General features: G+C 45.2%; 1 protein-coding gene across 1 annotated transcript in view; it reads left to right on the plus strand.

Annotated features, from left to right (window-relative positions):
• The window catches only part of ATP8B1 (ATPase phospholipid transporting 8B1), a 124,694-nt gene that overhangs the window by 90,528 nt on the left and 15,243 nt on the right, over positions 1–18,923 (plus strand). The window contains exons 12-19 of the mRNA XM_044242898.1: positions 1,266–1,456; positions 3,729–3,937; positions 6,144–6,187; positions 6,865–7,021; positions 12,865–13,053; positions 15,465–15,577; positions 17,206–17,370; positions 18,132–18,243. Of these exons, the coding sequence (XP_044098833.1) occupies positions 1,266–1,456; positions 3,729–3,937; positions 6,144–6,187; positions 6,865–7,021; positions 12,865–13,053; positions 15,465–15,577; positions 17,206–17,370; positions 18,132–18,243 (1,180 nt within the window). The remainder of the gene's footprint in view (positions 1–1,265; positions 1,457–3,728; positions 3,938–6,143; positions 6,188–6,864; positions 7,022–12,864; positions 13,054–15,464; positions 15,578–17,205; positions 17,371–18,131; positions 18,244–18,923) is intronic.

Below are 18,923 nucleotides of genomic sequence, written 5' to 3' on the forward strand. Positions count from 1 at the left end.
CACATTTAATTCCCTGAGCAACAGTTTCTGACAGGCCCTGTGAGATGTCCGTACCAGGGAAGGTCTGTGCCTGGGGTTTTATTGGGATCTGCTCACATAGGCACCATCGGCCAGGCGGGTACCAAAATTCCAGATTCCCTGGAAGAACGCAGGTGGTCGACATAAACCGTATTGTTTTACAGTTAGGCACAAAGAGCCATTCTTATCAGGAAATAAGGGAAAAGGAAACCTTTCCATCTAAGTTCCCAGATGTCAGCCAAAGGCAAAGCTTGCAAAGTCATTTAAGGATAACATCTCAGGCCTGGCTCCAAATATTAGGCAATCCTCTGATTTCCCAGTGAAAATTCACTTTCTCGCAAGTATTTAGATTAATTTGAATTCATAAGGTTTGGGGGGAATTCTAAAACTTACAGTACTTTACATATACATGTTCAAAGTCATATAAAAGTAATACACTGATTTGAGAAACAATTCTTTTTTTCTCTGATCCGGCATTTCATGAAAACTTGGAACTTTTCAAGTGCATCTTCAGCGTCATTGTCCTCGTTATGGCCAAAGGACTCACAATGAGTTCTCTCCTGCTGAGCCACGCGGTTTTGAGATAGAGCACTTTTGGAATCTGTGTCCAGAAATTTAAATCTGTCCTCAGAAATTGTATTCCTACCCATAAATACCAGATACCGTGAGGACAGTGGACTTTTGCATCCATCCCTTAAGTGTATCCTCATAATTTCCCCAACAGGATATACTTACAGTACCACTTTTCAAGTGACCTTAAACTTGAAGTGATAATTAAATCTTTAGGAATCATTACCCAAATCTGGATGAAATTCTCTTAGCTTAAAAAACTTATTCCTTCAGATATTTTCTCTAAGCATCCCAAGTCAGCGTTTGAAATTATTTCACGTAAGGTACCTTCCCCAAGCAGTATGATATTATTTAAACTGAAGGTCATGGATTGAATGCCCTACAGGCATTAAAGGACGATTAAGGATTTGAACATAAGACACCACTTTCTCTTTTGAACCATAGCTTTGGGGACAAAACTGTGCCTATATGTGTGACATAGGATAAGTTAGTCAATCACAAAACTCAAATGGGCTTTCAAAGCATCCTGGTGGCGTTGTTTTCCCTAAGTGTGTTGTTTTTACTGACTACTAAATTATTAACATGCGAGGTATTCAGTAAGATTAGTTAGCATCTGTGACATTCTGGGAGTTTGCAGTCTGTCTTCCAAATACACTTCAGTGTTTCGTGTCTTCTAGATCTTTGTTGTTCTCATCCTGGTTTCTGCCGGTCTTGCCATTGGCCATGCTTACTGGGAAGCTCAAGTTGGCAACTATTCTTGGTACCTCTATGATGGAGAAGACTATACACCCTCCTACCGTGGATTCCTAAATTTCTGGGGCTACATCATCATTCTAAACACCATGGTGCCCATCTCTCTCTATGTCAGGTAAGGCTGTCCTCTCGTGGGCCTCCTGCTTTAAGGGAAGCGTGAGCACATTTTCCCAACTTCGCACCTTCAGTTCTATCAGTAATTGTTGGTCTTTGAGGCCGTAAGGAACAAGTAAGAAGATAACCTTCATTTCAGGATTGGAGGTAATAGGGGGAAAGGAAGTCAACACGGGAGTGTCTGGTCTGTACCAGGCACGGCACCTTGTGTCTTGCCCACTTTGCAGATGAGACCACCAGAGTCCAGAAGTCACTCCTTGGTAAGATTCCTTCTCCGTGGACTTCAGAGCCCAAGCTTCAGAAAGGGCCTTGGGAGAAGGTGGAGATTTCTAGCATCATGGGAAAACTTAGTTGTTTTCCTTTTCAGGAGCCTTCTAATCTCTTAGCTGGGTCTTCTTTATTACCGCCTGGCACATCCCTTGCTTATAAAATGCTTCCTGGCCGCTACTTTCCATTGGGAATGCCCCTCTCCCCGCCCTCAGTCCACCTCTCAGAGTGCTCTGTTTCTCATCTCAATCTCAACCACAATAGAGGAGTCAAGGTCCTGTCTCTGACAGTGGTGATCACCTTGCTTGGTGAGATTCCTTCCTTGTTCACTTTTTTCCTTCTTCAGTGTCAAGGCCTGCTGTCATTCAGCCGTTGGATTTTAGACCCCCTGGATGAGGAGTTGTGTGTTGGAATATACCCAGGAGCCAGAGTCTCCTTTGAGTTCCAATTAAGTAACAGCCCAGAGACATACAGGATCACATATACTTCTGTAATTAGAAGCACTTGTTTTATTTAATTTTATTACATGTGCATTTGTTTGATTTGTAATTTTATTATGTGTAGTTAACTGCCATTCTCTCTCCATGGAGTAGAGTCCTGGGGAGCCATGTATTTGCAGTCACTTAAACAACAACAAAAAACTGAGATGAGTTTTACCTTTGTTGAGGGAGCTACCAAACAGATGATTTTGTTTAAAACTGTGAGTTATAAAATAAACTGTTTATCAGTTTCAGTTTTTAAAAAATCATGTCGTAATTAATGTGATTTCCTTATTTCTCTTGGAAATAAAGGCCCTTCTAGATCTGATAAGTCAGATCAGGTCATTCTGCTTTGTTTTCTACCCTAGGGTAGCTTTCCATCACCTTCAGGATAAACTCATTACTGAGGCCACGCTGTGACCCACAAGGCCCAGTGTGGTCTGTTGCTCTCCTCCTCCCCCTCATCACCTCGCCTTGCACCTCGCCCCCTCCTTAGGCTCCCTCAACTCCAGCCCCCTTGTTACTCCTCAGGGTGGTGCCAGTACCTGCCACAGACTCTTTGCACCTGCTCTGGTCCTCGCCTGGAATGTTTTCGCCTCTTACTTACATGGTTGCTCTTTCATTTCCTTCAGGCCTCTGCTTGGACATCCCCTTAGCACGCTGGCCTTTTCAGACCCACTCCATCTTAGAAGTCACTTCCGTTCCCTCTTGCTCTCCATCTTCCCTTTACCCTGCTTTGATGTTCTGTGGGGGAATTTTCACCACATGCTGTATTTACAGGTTTCTGTATTTGTCCCCAGTAGAAGGTAACCTCCTTAACGACAGGGATTTTGTCTGTTCTGTTTCCTAATGTGGCCTCCTGTACCTAGAATGGTGTCTGTACATAGAGAGCACTCAGGAAATACTTATAGGGTGAGAGAAGGAGTTCTTTTTCCATCTCTTTAATTTATTATAAGACCTCTTTTGCCCATTCAACCTTGGCTGAACATGTAAACAGCTTCCTTAGAACTGTGATATATTTAACCCCTTAGAGTTTTAAAATTGAGATGATTCTTCTAGAGTATCTATTTGGGACATTCTTTATCTCCTTAAAAATTTAGGGGAAAAAAACCCCTGGTTTTTCACAGCGTGGAATCACAGTGTAGGAGTTAATTGCCAAGAGCCCTAGGGCCTACTTGTGAGCACACAGGGTCTGTAACCTCGTGGACCCTCCCCTCCAGCTGGGGGCAGAGGTGAGCATAGACATGCCAATCATCTCCAGGTGCCGTGGGAATGAGAGAGGAATTGCTACATTGTCACCATGTCGCCAGTCCCACAGGGCACTGGGGTCAGCCATACTCAGGATTGCGTGAGAAATCAAGGCTGGAGAAAGATGTGTCAGGTCAGGAGAACCCGAGGCTGGGCGCATGGACCCTGCAGGGCTCATGGGCAGCCCGTTCCCGTGCAGGCGAGTGTAGATGAAGCCTGCTCCGTGCCTCTCGGATCTGAGAGTGCCATCCAGAGTAACTTTGCATCTTGTCTTCCCAGTGTGGAAGTGATCCGGCTTGGACAGAGTTACTTCATAAACTGGGACCTGCAGATGTACTATCCAGAGAAGGACACGCCTGCAAAGGCCAGAACCACCACGTTGAATGAGCAACTCGGCCAGATCCATTACATTTTCTCAGACAAGACAGGGACACTCACGCAAAACATCATGACCTTTAAGAAGTGCTGCATCAATGGGCAAATCTATGGTGAGTGGAAGCCATCGCTCAGTCCCCCGGGGTCCGTGTGACCAGGACCCGCCTTCCCAGAATTGCCAGTGTCCTCCCCGATCCCAGCCCTAGTGGCCATTCTGGGCTGAGTTCTGAGGTGGCTTCTCTGGTGGCCTCAGGAACACATGCATGGGAGAGGTCAGCGGTCAGAAGGAGGCACACGTGCCTCAAAAAATTAAACATAAAGGTACCGTGTGATCCAACAATTCCACTTCTTGGTATGAACCCAAAAGAACCAAAAACAGGGATGGGGAGAGAGATTTGCACAAGCATGTTCTTGCCCGCATTATTCACAATAGCTAAAGTGTGGAAGCAACCCAAGTCTCCCTCAGGAGATGAGTGGATAAAATGTGGGGTGCACATACACCCGGAATATTAGTCAGTCTTGAAAAGGAAAACATTCTGCCAGACGCTGCACCATGGGTGAACCTAGAAGACACCATGCTCAGTGAAAGAAGCCAGTCACAAAGGACACACATTTACACAGACGGGAAGTGGAATGGGTTGTTGCCAGGGGGTGGGGGGAGGGGAGGATGGGCAGTTACTGTTTAATGAGTACCGAGTTTCAGCTTTACCAGATGAGTGAGCTCCGAAGTGGGTGGGGGGTGATGCTGCATGGCAGTGGCACTGTATTTACTGTCACCGGACTGTACACTTAAAAATGGTTAAGGTGGGATACGCCCGGGGGGCTCAGTTGGTTAAATGTCTGCCTTCAGGGGCGCCTGGGTGGCTCAGTGGGTTAAGCCGCTGCCTTCGGCTCAGGTCATGGTCTTGGGGTCCTGGGATCGAGTCCCGCATCGGGCTCTCTGCTCAGCAGGGAGCCTGCTTCCCTCTCTCTCTCTCTGCCTGCCTCTCCGTTTACTTGTGATTTCTCTCTGTCAAATAAATAAATAAAATCTTTAAAAAAAAAAAAAAAGTCTACCTTCAGCTCAAGCCATGATCCCAGGATCCTGGGATCGAGCCCTGCATTGGGCTCCCTGCTCGGCGGGGAGTCTGCTTCTCCCTTGCCCACTCCCCCTGCTTGTGTTCCCTCTGTCCAATAAATAAAAAAAATAGTTAATGTGAATTTTATATGTATGTCCCCATAATTATTTTGAAAAAGTTGATGAGCATTCTAATATTCTGAAACATGCTGCATATTTATAAAAATATTAAGGCTAATACTGTATTCAATGTTCTAACTTTTAAATAAAGACTGAATACAGTTTTTAATCATTTTATTTTTTTAAGAGATTTTATTTATTTGAGAGAGAGTGAGCATGACCGGGGGAAGGAGCAGAGGAAGAGGATTAAGTAGACTCCGTGCAGAACGCAGAGCTTGACGTGGGGCTCGATCCCGCCATCCCAAGATCACAACCCCAACTGAGATCAAGAGTTGGATGTCGGGCGCCTGGGTGGGTCAGTTGGTAGGTGGCCGATTCTTGGTTTCAGCTCAGATCATGATCTCAGGGTCCTGGAATCAAGCCCCGTGTGGGGCTCCGTGCTCAACAGGGAGTCTGCTTGAGGAGTCTCTCTCTCTCCCTCTGCCCCCCACCAACACTGTGTACTCTCTCTCTCTCTCTCAAATAAGTAAATAAATCTGGGAAAAAAAGAAAAAAAAAGATGCTTAACTGACTGAGCTAACCAGGCACCCACTTCATTCAATTTTTTAAAAGAGCAATTAGAACACCATGTGCTTTTCCCTTGTAGAAAACTATACCATGAATGTGTTTTTACATAAGAAGAATCTCAGATATGGGGTCCGTGAGGAAGGTGGTGGGACACTGGGGGTCCAGGAAATGGTTGTTCTCATGTACATGAGAGAGAATTTATTTTCATGGTGGTGGGGGGGCAGGTAAAGCACTTCAAGGGGTAGGAGTCTGGCCCCCCAAAAGGATGCCGTGTGGAAGGACAGAGGCACCAGTATTTGAACCTCGGGATGGGGGGGTTCCCGGGTGGGGGTCAGCAAACTTCTTGGGTAAAGAGCCAAGTAGAAAGCATTTGAGCCTTTGCAGGCTGTATATCGTTGGCATCAGATTTTCTCGTTAGGTTCTCTTGTTTTCACAACTCTGGAAAAATGCGAAAATCGTTCTAAACTTGAAGGCTGTCCAGAAACAGGCTGAAACCCATAGAACTAAAGCAAGGTGGGGCGGGACCTCCGTACACGGGAGGAGACTCCATTTCTTGTGTCCTGTTTGCTCCTCAGGAGACCATCGGGATGCTTCGCAAAACAGCCACAGCAAGATCGAGGTGAGTCCTTTCACCTTGGGAAGGGTTCAGGGGTGTGCATTTGCCCTTGATGGCTGAAACAAAGTACCATGGAATGGGGGTTTGAAAACAACAGAAGTTCGTTCTCTCACGGCTCTGGAGGCCCCAAGTCTGAAATCAAGCTCCCAGCAGGGCCAGGCTCCCTCTGAGGTCCTAGAGAAGAATCCTCCCTTGCTTCTTCCTAGCTTCTGGTGGTGGCCTGCGGTCCTTGCCATTCCTTGGCTTACAGACCCGATCCTAAAATATGTGCTTCCGTCATCCCGTGACAGTCTCCGTGGGCATCTGCGTGTCTGCGTCCCAATTTCCCTCCTCTTGCAAAGACGCTAGTCACTGGATTAGTGTCCCCCGTCATCCAGTAGGAGGACCTCATCGGAACTCGATTCCATCTGCAAAGACCTTATTTCCAAATAAGGTCGTCCTCACAGCTACCAGGGTCAGGATTTCCACGAATCTTTTTGGGGGACGCCATTCAAACCCACCACAGGGTGTCTTTCTGTTTTAAGATGGGCGTGAGCCTCTTGACACTGAAGAGTGTGTTAAAAATCCCAAGATCACTTTTCCAGATCAGACTTGGCCCCAAAGACAAGCGGCGCTCTTTGTGAAACCCACGTGCACATTTTCAGACTCTCATGTCCGTTTCTTCCCTCTACTTCTCTCAGCAAGTCGACTTTAGTTGGAATCCGTTTGCCGATGGGAAGCTTGCGTTTCATGACCACTATCTCATTGAGCAAATCCAGTCGGGGAAAGAGTCAGAAGTCCGCCAGTTTTTCTTCCTGCTTGCGGTCTGCCACACGGTCATGGTGGAACGTCTGGACGGTGAGTGTGTCTCTGGCATCTCGGACACGGGGAACAGTGTTCTCGTCCGCAGGTAACTCACGGTCAGCACTCACGTGCATATAAGTACCGGACGCGTGTCTTTTACTCAGTGAACATCAGCAAGCCCTCACCCCGATGGTGTAGGAGGCGGCAAGATAGGAAACCAGCTCTCAGGCTCTGAAAATGCACATCTGCTTCACAGTACGGCTCCAGATGTGTTTATCGCTTTGCAAGGGAAATCTTATCGCTAACAGAAATGATGGACTCTTGCATTATTACTGGAAGAATCCCAGTCTTCCCTCCCTGCTATTACTTGACATTTATTGAGAGTGAAAAGTCAAGCCTTATCTGGATCGTAAGGGGACTTTGAACTTGAACAATCTTGCTACAAAATAATTTCAGAGAGAATCTATTTTCTGGATTCAGATCCACCAGAGCCTGGGCTCACATAAGGTGCCTTTTTCATGGGAAGGAGCATAATTAATGTGTATTTGCATGGGAGCCAGCAAAGCTGACTTGTAGGTTCCTTTGCAGAATTCTTTTTTCTTTTCTTTGTTTGTTTGTTTCTTTTCTTTTCTTTTTTTTTTTTTTAAGATTTTTATTTAGTTGAGAGAGGGAGAGTGAGTGAGTACACATGAGTAGGGCAGGGACAGAGGGAGAAGCAGGCTCCCTGCTGACTGGGAGCCAATGTGGGGCTCGATCCCAGGACCCTGGGATCACAACCTGAGCCGGAGGCAGACACTGAATGACTGAGGCATCCAGGAACCCCGCTTTGCAGATTTCCTAAATACAGCTGTGCCAGCTTTGTTGCAGCAACTTGGTCCCGTGTCAGTGAAAGCTAGCCATTTTTTCACACACAGACATTACAGTAAATTATATAAATATACCTGTGCATTATTGGAAGTGCAAAAGCAACCCTTTTGGCACTTCTGCAGTGAAGCACGGTCTGCTTGTCCAGCCTCCCCTTAGGTCAGTGCGGCAGAGGACGGGGCCTTTCTGTTTTCTGACCTTGCAACCTCACGTGTGGCAAATATGAACTCTCCCGGGGGAAGGAATATGCAGAAAAAAGCTGAATGTGTACAAGTTCCAGGCACTACTTCCAGCAGATTTCAAAGAAACCCATTCTAAGGCTGGCTCTCAGGGTGCAGTAAAGGGAGATAACCGCAGAATTCAAATGGGGACAGATACAGGGAAGCCTGTTAGCGGGCAAAGTGGGGGAAGACAGGGACTCTCACCAGGTCGTAAGTAACCAACACGCTGGTCAAGGTCTGTTTCTAGCCGAGCACATTTTATTCATGTAGTAAGGATCCACTGTGATGTTTCTAAGCAACATGGTTCTCTTAGGTCTTGACTCATTAGTAACATTATTCTGCCCCCCCCCCTTTTAAAGTGTGGTGGTTATTTTGAGAACTGACCAGCTGACGTGGGCAAACATCCTTCAGTCTTACGGCCTATATGTTCTTTTCTCCTCCCCGGGATATTACGGGAAGAGCCCTGTTCTGCTAGAGATGGGCCGGCCCCATCTGGGTGGCTGCCACAGCACAGGATACAGACCCGGGTCTTGGGTCCCAGCAGCAGCGTCCTCCGCGTTGGCAGGTGGAAGGCTGGAGTTGAGTGGAGTTCACGACCCAGTGTGTCCTTCCAGCCGAATGTTGCGCAGCTCTTTGTCCCACTGTCCACTGAGGCCAGGAGTTGTACGTCTCGAGGAAACTTCTTTCACACAGTCCATGATGGGCAGTTGCTGTCAGTTACCACAAATAAAGTACAGCTGGATGTCTAGGTGCAGGAGGCTGGAAGAGAAATTGGTAGGGGTTTGATATGTGAAGTACCTTGAAAGGGTCCCTTGGAAGGACCTTGGGAACCGCTCCTCCTGCTGTGATTGATAATCCAGCCCCAGAAGGCCCATGGACCTGCCTGACCCACGCAGCAGGTCAAGTAAGACCCCTTCTGGTTGAGTCCTCTGGCAGTCCCGCCTGCTGGGCGCCTTTGCTTCTGCTCTTGCATTTTCTCTCTTCTGTAGGAATACTGGAGACTGGTCAGTCTTCACATCACGCATCACATCAACGGGAGAGGGAGGCAGTCCTTTCACACATGTTGCTGTAGGCATCAGACTAGCTCAGTGGCGGTCTGTGTGACTCGAGTGTGGGGTCCCTGTGGAGGTACCTGGGGACAGAGCTTGGAGAGGCAGCTTTGGTATTCTGTTGCTCTGTGGTGAGTGACTGTAACTCAGTAGCTAGAAACACACATTCATGAGCTGCTAGTCCTGTAGGTCAGAAGTCTGGGCATGGCATGCCAGGGCTCCCTGCTGGAGATCTCCCTAACATCAGGGTCAGGCCATGTGCTCATCTGGAGCTCCCAAGTCCTCCTCCAAGCTCATGGGGAAGAGTGCAGGACTCTGTTTTCCATAAAGGATGGAGGTCTTCCTTCCCTGCTCCTACAGACCTCCTTTCTTCCTGGCCACGTGGCCCCTACTGTCTTCAAAGCCAGGAAACAAGAATCTCCCTTCCATGGAACCCCTTCCATCTTTCCGATCTTTCTCCAGGAAAAGCCCTGTCCCTTTTAAGGTCTGACCTGATTAGGTTGGGAATACTCTTCCTATCTTGAGGTCAACTGATTTGGACCTTAATGACACCTGTAAAATCCATTCCCAGCAGGACCTCGATTAGCACTTGAATAACCTGGAGGAGGAGGTGTTGGGGGAGTGGGCAGGAACCCCAGGGCCACCTTTGATTCCTACTTCCCGCAGAGCTGTGTGCAAGCCGAGTGTGGGAGGCTTGGAGGCCTTTTCTTTGTGAAGTCTGGATGCGCTGTGGGCCTGGGTGTGGGTGGGGTCTGTGGGAAGGACCAGGAAGTCCTGAATGGAGGAGACATTCAGCAAGGCTTTGCAGGGGGTGAGGTTGTTGAGGGGGTCATCAGAGAGGTCCCTTGTTTCAGGGTTGGAACCTGCCAGAGAAAGCTCTGGTGGCAGACTTGCCAAGATGTGATTTGTGGTTGGAGAATCTTTTTATCTGTGCGGGTTTCATGGTCCACAAATTAGTTTCTGAAAGAACAGAGTATCTCTCTGGTTGCCTCCAACTGTACAGTAAATAAGGAGTTCTCTTTGGAAATGGTTCCTGAAGGATATTTTTTGTCCCAGTTTCTTCCTGCAAACATCAAGCTGGAGTTTGGAGCAGCTCCTGGAGTTCCTTCCTGTCTCTACTTGTGAGCACTTCTGTGACCCCATTATGAGAACCACATGGAAGGGGGGCGGATTTGGGTAATGATAACAGTATCAGTGCTTGTTCCAGAGAGGGTTGTCCTAGTCATGGGAACTTGAGCACCTTTTATCACTTCATTGCTTTTTTTTCCTGCTGGAAATAAGCTTGCCATCAGCACCGTACAACAGGGTGTCAGCCACACTGGCCCAAGGGAGGGGTTGTGTCCCCACTGCTGCTTGTTTAGCTCTGGTCAAATATTTGCCTTCGGGAGTGTGTGTGTGTGTGTGTGTGTGTGTGTCTGGAACGGATGGATTCAGTGTGTATGTTCGTAACTTCTGGTATACGACTTTCTGGGTGAACAGAAAATCTAAAGTGTCATCTTACTAATTGGGAATTTATAGATATGGATTTATTAGGGTGAGCCATGTGAACAGGTGTGTAGAGGGGTGGGTGTGAGGGGGAAGCGGGTGTGTGTGGGGATGAGTGTCGGGGCGGTGGGTGTGGGGGAGCGGGGTATGGAGGTGTCACCGTCCCCATAGCTTATTCACCCCGGAGCGTCCTCCCCTTCCTGGTGGACGATGGTATAAAAAGCTGCCCATCCCTCCATGGTCTGCATCCTGCTCAAACCATGGAGGGAAACGAAATGCCTTTTTCTGTGAAAATTCACCTCACCGTACAAGTACTTTCCTTTCTGCTTTGAGGCAGAATAACTGAAGTAGAAAAATGGCGGGGTGCCTGGGTGGCTCAGTTCGTGAAGTGTCTGCCTTTCGCTTAGGTCACGATCCGAGGCTCCTGGGGTCGAGCCCCGCGTCGGGCTCCCTGCTCCGTGGGGAGTCTGCGGCTCCCTCCACCCTTCCCCGCCGCTCATGATCTCTCTCTCTCACTCTCAAATACGTAAAAATCTTAAAAAAGAAAATGGAAAATCTTTTTCAACTTTTTGCCGAAGTACAACATGTATATGGAGACAAGCATATGGCTGAGTTTTTTTCACCAACTAATCTTCCCGTATCATGAACACCCAGATTTTTAAAACACAGAACATTACGAGTCCCGCAGAAGTACCCTTGTGTCCCTTCCAGCCAGGGCCCCTCCGAGAGAACTAACCAGTCCTGACTTGGCACAGCCTGGGTTAGCTTTGTTGGTTTTGTGGTCGGTACAAGTGCAGTCACAGCACGTAGACTTGCATGTCTGCCTTTTTTGGCGCAACGTGGTGAGATTTATCCCACTTGTCGAAGTGTGCTTATGAGCTGAAGGCAGCTTTCCATTAATTAACTTTAAACATCAGGCGATGGAACAGATGGATGAATTTTGAGGGTTTTTTTTCCTTTTTTTTTTTAGTATGGGAATATGGCTGTGGTGATGTAAGCATGCTCTTCCAGAGGGACGATAAAGGGTATAATCCTTCTAGAAAATAAATGAGTAATATTTCCCAACTGACTTAAAAATTATCAGAATTCTTTAGCAGTGTATTTTCACTCCTGGGAAGCTATCTTTAGAAAATAGTCAGCAAAACTCTGCACACAGACCAAATAGTTATTACGATGTTATTTTTGAGAACAGAAAAACTTGGAAATAAGCTAAGTGCCTATAATTGGAAAATAGTGACATGTTCACATTCATTAAAATAATGTTTAGAAAGGGGACGCCTGGGTGGCTCAGTTGGTTGGACGACTGCCTTCGGCTCAGGGCGTGATCCTGGAGTCCCGGGATCGAGTCCCACATCAGGCTCCCAGCTCCATGGGGAGTCTGCTTCGCTCTCTGACCTTCTCCTCGCTCATGCTCTCTCTCACTGTCTCTCTCTCTCAAATAAATAAATAAAATCTTTAAAAAAAAAAATAAAATAATGTTTAGAAAGAATCTTTAAAGCTATGTTAACATGCTCCAGATATAAGGTTTAAGTAACCAGGTTGTAAATGTACGTTCAATATGATAGAAACTATTACCGAAATAGGCATTTTCAGAAGGACTGGAAAGAATTGTAACACAGTGTCGATAGTGTTGTTTTTCCTCCAGATGGTGAGATTATAGGATCCTTTCCCCTATTCCTCGCCAGTTGTTTTGTTTTACTTCTAGTTTATGTTACTGTTTATAATTAGAAATAAAAACCTTAAATGTTAATGTTGGCATACTTCTTAAGAATTAGCGATTTGAAGTAAATCAGAGAAAGACAACTATCATATGATCTCCCTGATGTGAGGAAGTGGAGCTGCAACGTGGGGGGTTTGTGGGGGTAGGAAAAGAATAAGCGAAACAAGAGGGGATCCGGAGGGAGACAAACCATAATAGACTCTTAATCTCACAAAACAAACTGAGGGTTGCGGGGGTGGGGGGGGGGGGGGGGGTGGGGAGAGGGGGGTAGGGTTATGGACATTGGGGAGGGTATGTGCTATGGTGAGGGCTGTGAAGTGTGTAAGCCTGACGATTCACAGACCTGTACCCCTGGGGCTAATAATACATTACATGTTAATAAAAAAATAAAAATAATAAATCAACCCCCCCCCCAAAAAAAAAGAATTAGCGGTTTGTTTTCTTGGGGATGTTTTGGGCTTTGCGCTACATCCTTACCCCCGACGTGAACGCCAGCTGTGACCTCGGGGTGGTGAGTTCTGCATCTGGCTTTACAGCTTCCCTGGTTTTCTCTGTTAGGTCAGCTCAACTACCAGGCGGCCTCTCCTGACGAAGGTGCTCTAGTGAACGCGGCCCGGAACTTTGGCTTTGCCTTCCTCGCGAGGACCCAGAACACCATCACCATCAGTGAGTTGGGAACTGAGAGGACTTACGATGTTCTTGCCATTTTGGACTTCAACAGTGACCGGAAGCGAATGTCTATTATTGGTAGGTCTCCTTCAAGAGTGTGTCTGTGTATCACTCATTTATTATTATTATTATTTTAGATTTTATTCAGTTATTTGACAGAGAGCGAGACAGTGAGAGAGGGAACACAAGCAGGGGGAGAGGGAGAGGAAGAAGCAGACTCCCCACTGAGCAGGGAGCCTGATGCGGGTCTCGATCCCAGGACCTTGGGATCATGACCTGACCAAAAGCAGACGCTTAACGACTGAACCACCCAGGTGCCCTTCTATCGATCATTTAGATGCTGCCTTTTTTTTTTTTTTTAAAGATTTTATTTGTTAGAGAGTGAGAGAGAGTGTAAGAGGGGAGAAGGTCAGAGGGAGAAGCAGATTCCCCATGGAACAGGGAGCCCGAATGAAGGACTCGATTCTGGGACTCCAGGATCATGACCTGAGATGAAGGCAGTTGCTTAACTAACTGAGCCACTCCGGCGCCCTAGATGCTGCCTTCTGCACATTTAATTTAATGACCCCAGAATAATACGGGCAGTGAATGAACCACTTGGCTCCTGGGAAATTGCCACGGACTTAGTTGAAACCTGTTTTTTTCCTCGGCATTCTGGTTGGTGGCCATCACTCAAAGGGACACCTGCAGTATATCTGAATCTTGCAAATGTTGGCCTTCTTCCACGAAATGAGCCACCAGGTGCTGACTCGAGGGTGGGAACACGGTGGGTGGTCAAGCCACACACGCGTTGTTATTTTGTGAGGCCCTCGGAGCACTTCTGCTCTGCATTTGGGGTCAGGGAAGGGAGAGGCGGCAAGAGAGGGGTTCAGAGAAAAGCAAGGCTGTGCTTAGGAAGCAAGAGTGTACCTCCAGTCCAGGCACAGGACAACAGGCCACCAAGTGGAGAGGATGACTGCTTCCCAATATTGGAAGCTTTAAGTTCATAATTTATAACAATTTCAGATTTACAGAAAGACTGCAGGAATGGTTTAAAAAAATTCTTATATTCTCTTCCATATCTGCCAACTACTAGCATTGGCCACATGGCCTTCATCATTTTCGTCATACACAGGTTCTTGTTTCCTGAACCATTTGAGAGTAAACTGTAGAGCTGATGCTCCTTTTCCCTAAATACTTAAGTAGCTATGTCCAATGAATAAGAACATTTTATTTAGATATAAATAAAATGATCCGAATCAGGAAATTTAACATGAAACAATATTATTATCTAATCTACAGGATGTTTTCTGATTTTACCAGAAAATATTTTCCCCGCCTTCCCTCCCTTCCCTTCTTCTTCCCTTTTTCCTTCCTTCCTTCCTGATTCAAGATCCTAGATTGCATAGGGCATTAGGGGACTGTTAACTCCAGTCTCCTTTGATTTACAATTTCTCAATTTTTTTCTTCCATACATTGACATTTTTGAAAAGCACAGGCCCATTAGTTTGTAGAAAGTCTCTGATTTGGATCTGTCCGATACAACCTCATGACTGAATTCAGGTTATGCACTGTTGGCAGGAGGAGTCCGCGGACTGGTGCTCCATCCTTCCCAGCATATCATATCTGGAGGCCCGTGATTACTAGTGATGTTGGCTTTGATCGCTCAAAGTGTCTGAGACTTCTCTACTCTGAGACTGAATTTTTTTTTTTAATTTTATTTATTTATTTGACAGAGATCACAAGTAGGCAGAGGCAGGCAGAGAGAGAGGAGGAAGCAGGCTCTCTGTGGAGCAGAGAGCCCGATTCGGGGCTCGATCCCAAGACCCTGGGATCATGACTTGAGCCAAAGGCAGAGGCTTTAACCCACTGAGCCACCCAGGTGCTCTGAGACTGAATTTTTAACCAGTAAAAATATATAACTTCAACTGTCTACTGAATGCTGATTAGGCACATTTTACTGAATGCTTTCTGTGTGCCTTAGCACTGATCTAGACCAATTACCATGCTTAACCTTTACCTTGAAGAATTCAAAATCCTAGTTAACGATGAGGGCACACACTATTATTACCACACAGATCCAAAAATCAAAGAAAAATGGTCACAGGAAGTCATGTTATGGTCTGAGTATTAAAGGCAGTCAACGTTACGGGTTTATGTGTAAAAGAAAGATTCCTGCGGTATAGACAAAGAAGGCATCGTGGAAGAAACTAGAACACAGTTGGGAATCTGGCACACAGTTGGGAATCAGTCAATTACTTGCTGCGAAACTAAGTAAGAATATGAAAAACTGAGCTGAAAAAAGGAATCTTTTTATGTCCCTCTTACGTTATATGTAGGTGGTGGCTGGCCAAGTTTGTTGAGAGTGAAGTTTTTCCAGGCACATTCATGATTTTAAATTAATGGTGAATTATTAGCAGACTAACTTTCATATTAGCTTTATAAATGTGGTTTTCTATTACAAAATCAAACCCACCTTTGTTATTTGCTTTTCCTTCTCTTGCTGTTAGTAAGAACCCCCGAAGGCAGTATCAGGCTTTACTGTAAAGGGGCTGACACGGTGATTTACGAACGGTTACATCAGATGAATCCAACAAAGCAGGAGACACAGGACGCCCTGGATGTAAGTCCCACCCTTACCCTTTATGCCACTGATTGCAAACCCCTTTCTGATACTCTCTTGTAAGATCAATTGAAAGTTCTGTGTTAACTCTTGGCCCTTCCCTTGTCTCGGTGTAGCTGTGTGGAAACGGCATGAATGTAGGAATACGGCAGGCCGGTTCTGGGTCTGCCCTGCTGCTGACTTCTGGGACATGGCCATGCTGTCCTTTCCAGCACCCAGGTTGGCAGCATCTGCAGGGCTGTTCTAGGGTAATGACTGGTCTCGCTTCCAGTGACCTTGAGCAAGCTACGTAACCATAGCAAGCTGTGGTCTTAATATCTGTGTGGGCTCCAGGAATTCCACCAGCCTCCTAGTGTACGATGAAGAAAAGAGCATTCATGGACGATGGGGCATGACAAAGCAATGAGGTGGATAATTGAGTTCGAGGTGTTTGTCAGTAAATCAGTTTGGTCTTCATTACTTCAGATTTGTTACCTGGGGGGAGTGTGAACTTAGTCCAGTGATAATTGCAGTTAATTCAGAATGCTTCTGGAAATGCTGCCCTTGGAATTGCCTACCAATCCTCTTACTGTTTTGGTTCTATCAATGATGGCAATGAGGTACGGAGGACATCCATCGGTCCTGGTATCCCAGTCCTGCCTTTTTGTTTTGTGTTCTTGGGAAACAGTTGTGTTTCACTGAAGCATTAGTTGCCCATGTGAAAGAGGAAGAGGAAGAAGATAATTCCTACCAAGGAAGGTTGTTGCAAGGGAAAGCATTTTGCACAATTCCCAGCATTTAGTAAGTGCTTAGTAAAGGGTAGTTTCTTCTCTTTAAGGGTCCGGTTGAGTTTTGGGACCAGCCAAAGGTCCTTCAGGAAGAAGCCTGTATATGTTACTTCTTGGGATCGCATTTTAAGTTAAGATAGGTTGTCAAAGCAGTTACAATGGATAATTTCTCATGAGGATATGAACAATGGCAATTTAATCAAACAGATACACAACCTTCCAAAGAATCTTTGAAAGTAAACAGTCAGTTGGGGGAACTAATTCCGCCATCTTGGCTAGACAAGATGCTGCTGTGAAGTAATAAAGCATTTTTACTGACTCACACTTGAGCTGTTTAAAATAGCTTAAATGTATTCACCATGATTAAATTTTCCAGACACTCTTTCATTTAAATGTTTTATCTCACCTTTAACAGGGGTTCAGGTATTTCAGAATTGGCTTGAGGAAACAATGCTTGGTTGAGAGTTCACAGCTGATTCGGCTCGTAACAGTTTATGGGAACAAGTTATAAAATTGTCAGGTCTGTGTTTACGACATCAGTCCACTCCCCAAGGCAGCTCCCTCATCTGTTATTTTCTGAGTCGTTATAAGAAAAAGTTTTCTTCACTCTAGTGACTTGATGTAGAAGAAATCTATACTTTTCTCTTTAACTAATTTGGGAACTACAGATAGGATCCTGGGAATACTTAGAATACTGGAAATACTTAGTATTTGTTTAATCTCATCCACAGAATGTATTTATTCAGAATTCGTTATCTTTCATGACCTCTTTTTAAATTCTTACTGTATAACTTCAAAAAAGTCGATCTTGAATTACATAAAATTAACTATCGTTTGTTGGATGGATTATCTTTTGGATAGATCTTTGCAAGCGAGACTCTTAGAACTCTGTGCCTTTGCTACAAGGAAATTGAAGAAAAAGAGTATGAAGAATGGAACAAAAAGTTTATCGCTGCCAGTTTAGTTTCCACCAACCGAGATGAAGCTCTGGATAAAGTGTATGAAGAGATTGAAAAAGACTTAATTGTGAGTCTTAACCTTCCCAACTCGATATTCTAAAGAGAATAGGATGTTTTATTAAGTTTAGTTATATTTTTAATCTCATGCTTGAAATAGAATTCTAACTTTAGCATTTCAAATGGGTACAATGGAACTAGGTCATTTGAGTTTCTTTTGTTCAGCAGGCAACATAGAAATTGCCATTATGAGAAACCAAAAGACAGAAAACATGGAGAGTCTAATTAGATTCTGTTATTTTTGTATCACTCATTAAAATGCATTATGATTTTTACATAACCAACCAGCACATATTCATTACATTTTGAGAATCACTGAAATGATTTTTATTTTGCAAAACCTTGAAACAAGAAAAACATACCATTTTTTTGAGTGAAATTTCTCAAAATTGAACACTTACTGCCTGGAGAGTTTAGGTTAGAAGGAGATGTTCCACAAAGAGCTAGTATCGACCTTTAGTGAAAGGAAGTGGCTTGTGTCCATTGAGGCAGTATGTAGACAATGAAAGTGTATTTTTAATGTCCTTAATTTTATACTTAGGTTTTTATCTTGGTAAACTAAGAAAAAAATTTTTGACTGTTTTGGGTTTCGGTGAGTGCGAAACACCGCAGCCTTCCCAGTCCCTGCTGGCCGTCTGCCCCATCGGAGCACCGACTAGGGGGTATAATTAGCCCTTCTTCTGGTTACAGGTCGGCAGATTGCAATTACAGAACATTTGAGCTTATTCGCTAATTCCTTTTTTTTTTTTTTTTTTTTAATGTACATTCCAGCTACTGGGAGCAACAGCAATTGAAGACAAGCTCCAGGATGGAGTCCCAGAAACCATTTCAAAACTCGCAAAGGCCGACATTAAGATCTGGGTACTCACTGGAGACAAAAAGGGTAATTCCGCTTGTGGGGAAGCATCTCTGTTAATTCATTAAATATTCATAGCTCCTATTTCCCTTGCCCAAGATGACTTTCTCAGACTTTCCATCCTGCACAAACACTGTCCGTTTCTTTAAGAAAACCTTCTCCATTACCCCAGTTCTCTCGGACAGCATCCTTCTGGAAACCCCCTCAGTAGCAGAGTTTATGTCTTATCATTGAGCTCCTGGGTAGACCATGCTGACTGGGATCAGTCTTATGTCCCCAGCCAGAGGTGAGCTCCTCTGATGAAAGGACCATCTCTTTTGTCCCTTCTGCCCTCCCCAGCACTCTGCCATTATGTTGGACGCAGAATGGAACAATACAGAATGCTGATCAACTACTTCAGTTTTCTGACCCATTTTATTGCTTTAAAATGATTAAAATTTTATATCCAAGGGATGATCTTATCTTTTAAATCCAGAGCTCAACAAGGAGTTGTTTGGCATTCCTTCCTCACTCCATAAGCCTCCTGTGGAAAATTGGATAATTTCTCTTACCTTATGTTGTTAATGGGTTGTACACTCTGATAAGCTAAGGGAAGTCCTGACCTTAAACAAATAACAATGGGTGGTAATGGAAAAAAGGGGGGGATCTCGAGTAGGAGCCCTGTGTAAAAGTTTGTGGAAATAGTTCTCTTTTCTTCTATAACAGAA

Source organism: Neovison vison, chromosome 3, assembly GCF_020171115.1.
Source record: "Neovison vison isolate M4711 chromosome 3, ASM_NN_V1, whole genome shotgun sequence".
In the NCBI taxonomy this organism is placed as follows: domain Eukaryota; kingdom Metazoa; phylum Chordata; class Mammalia; order Carnivora; family Mustelidae; genus Neogale; species Neogale vison.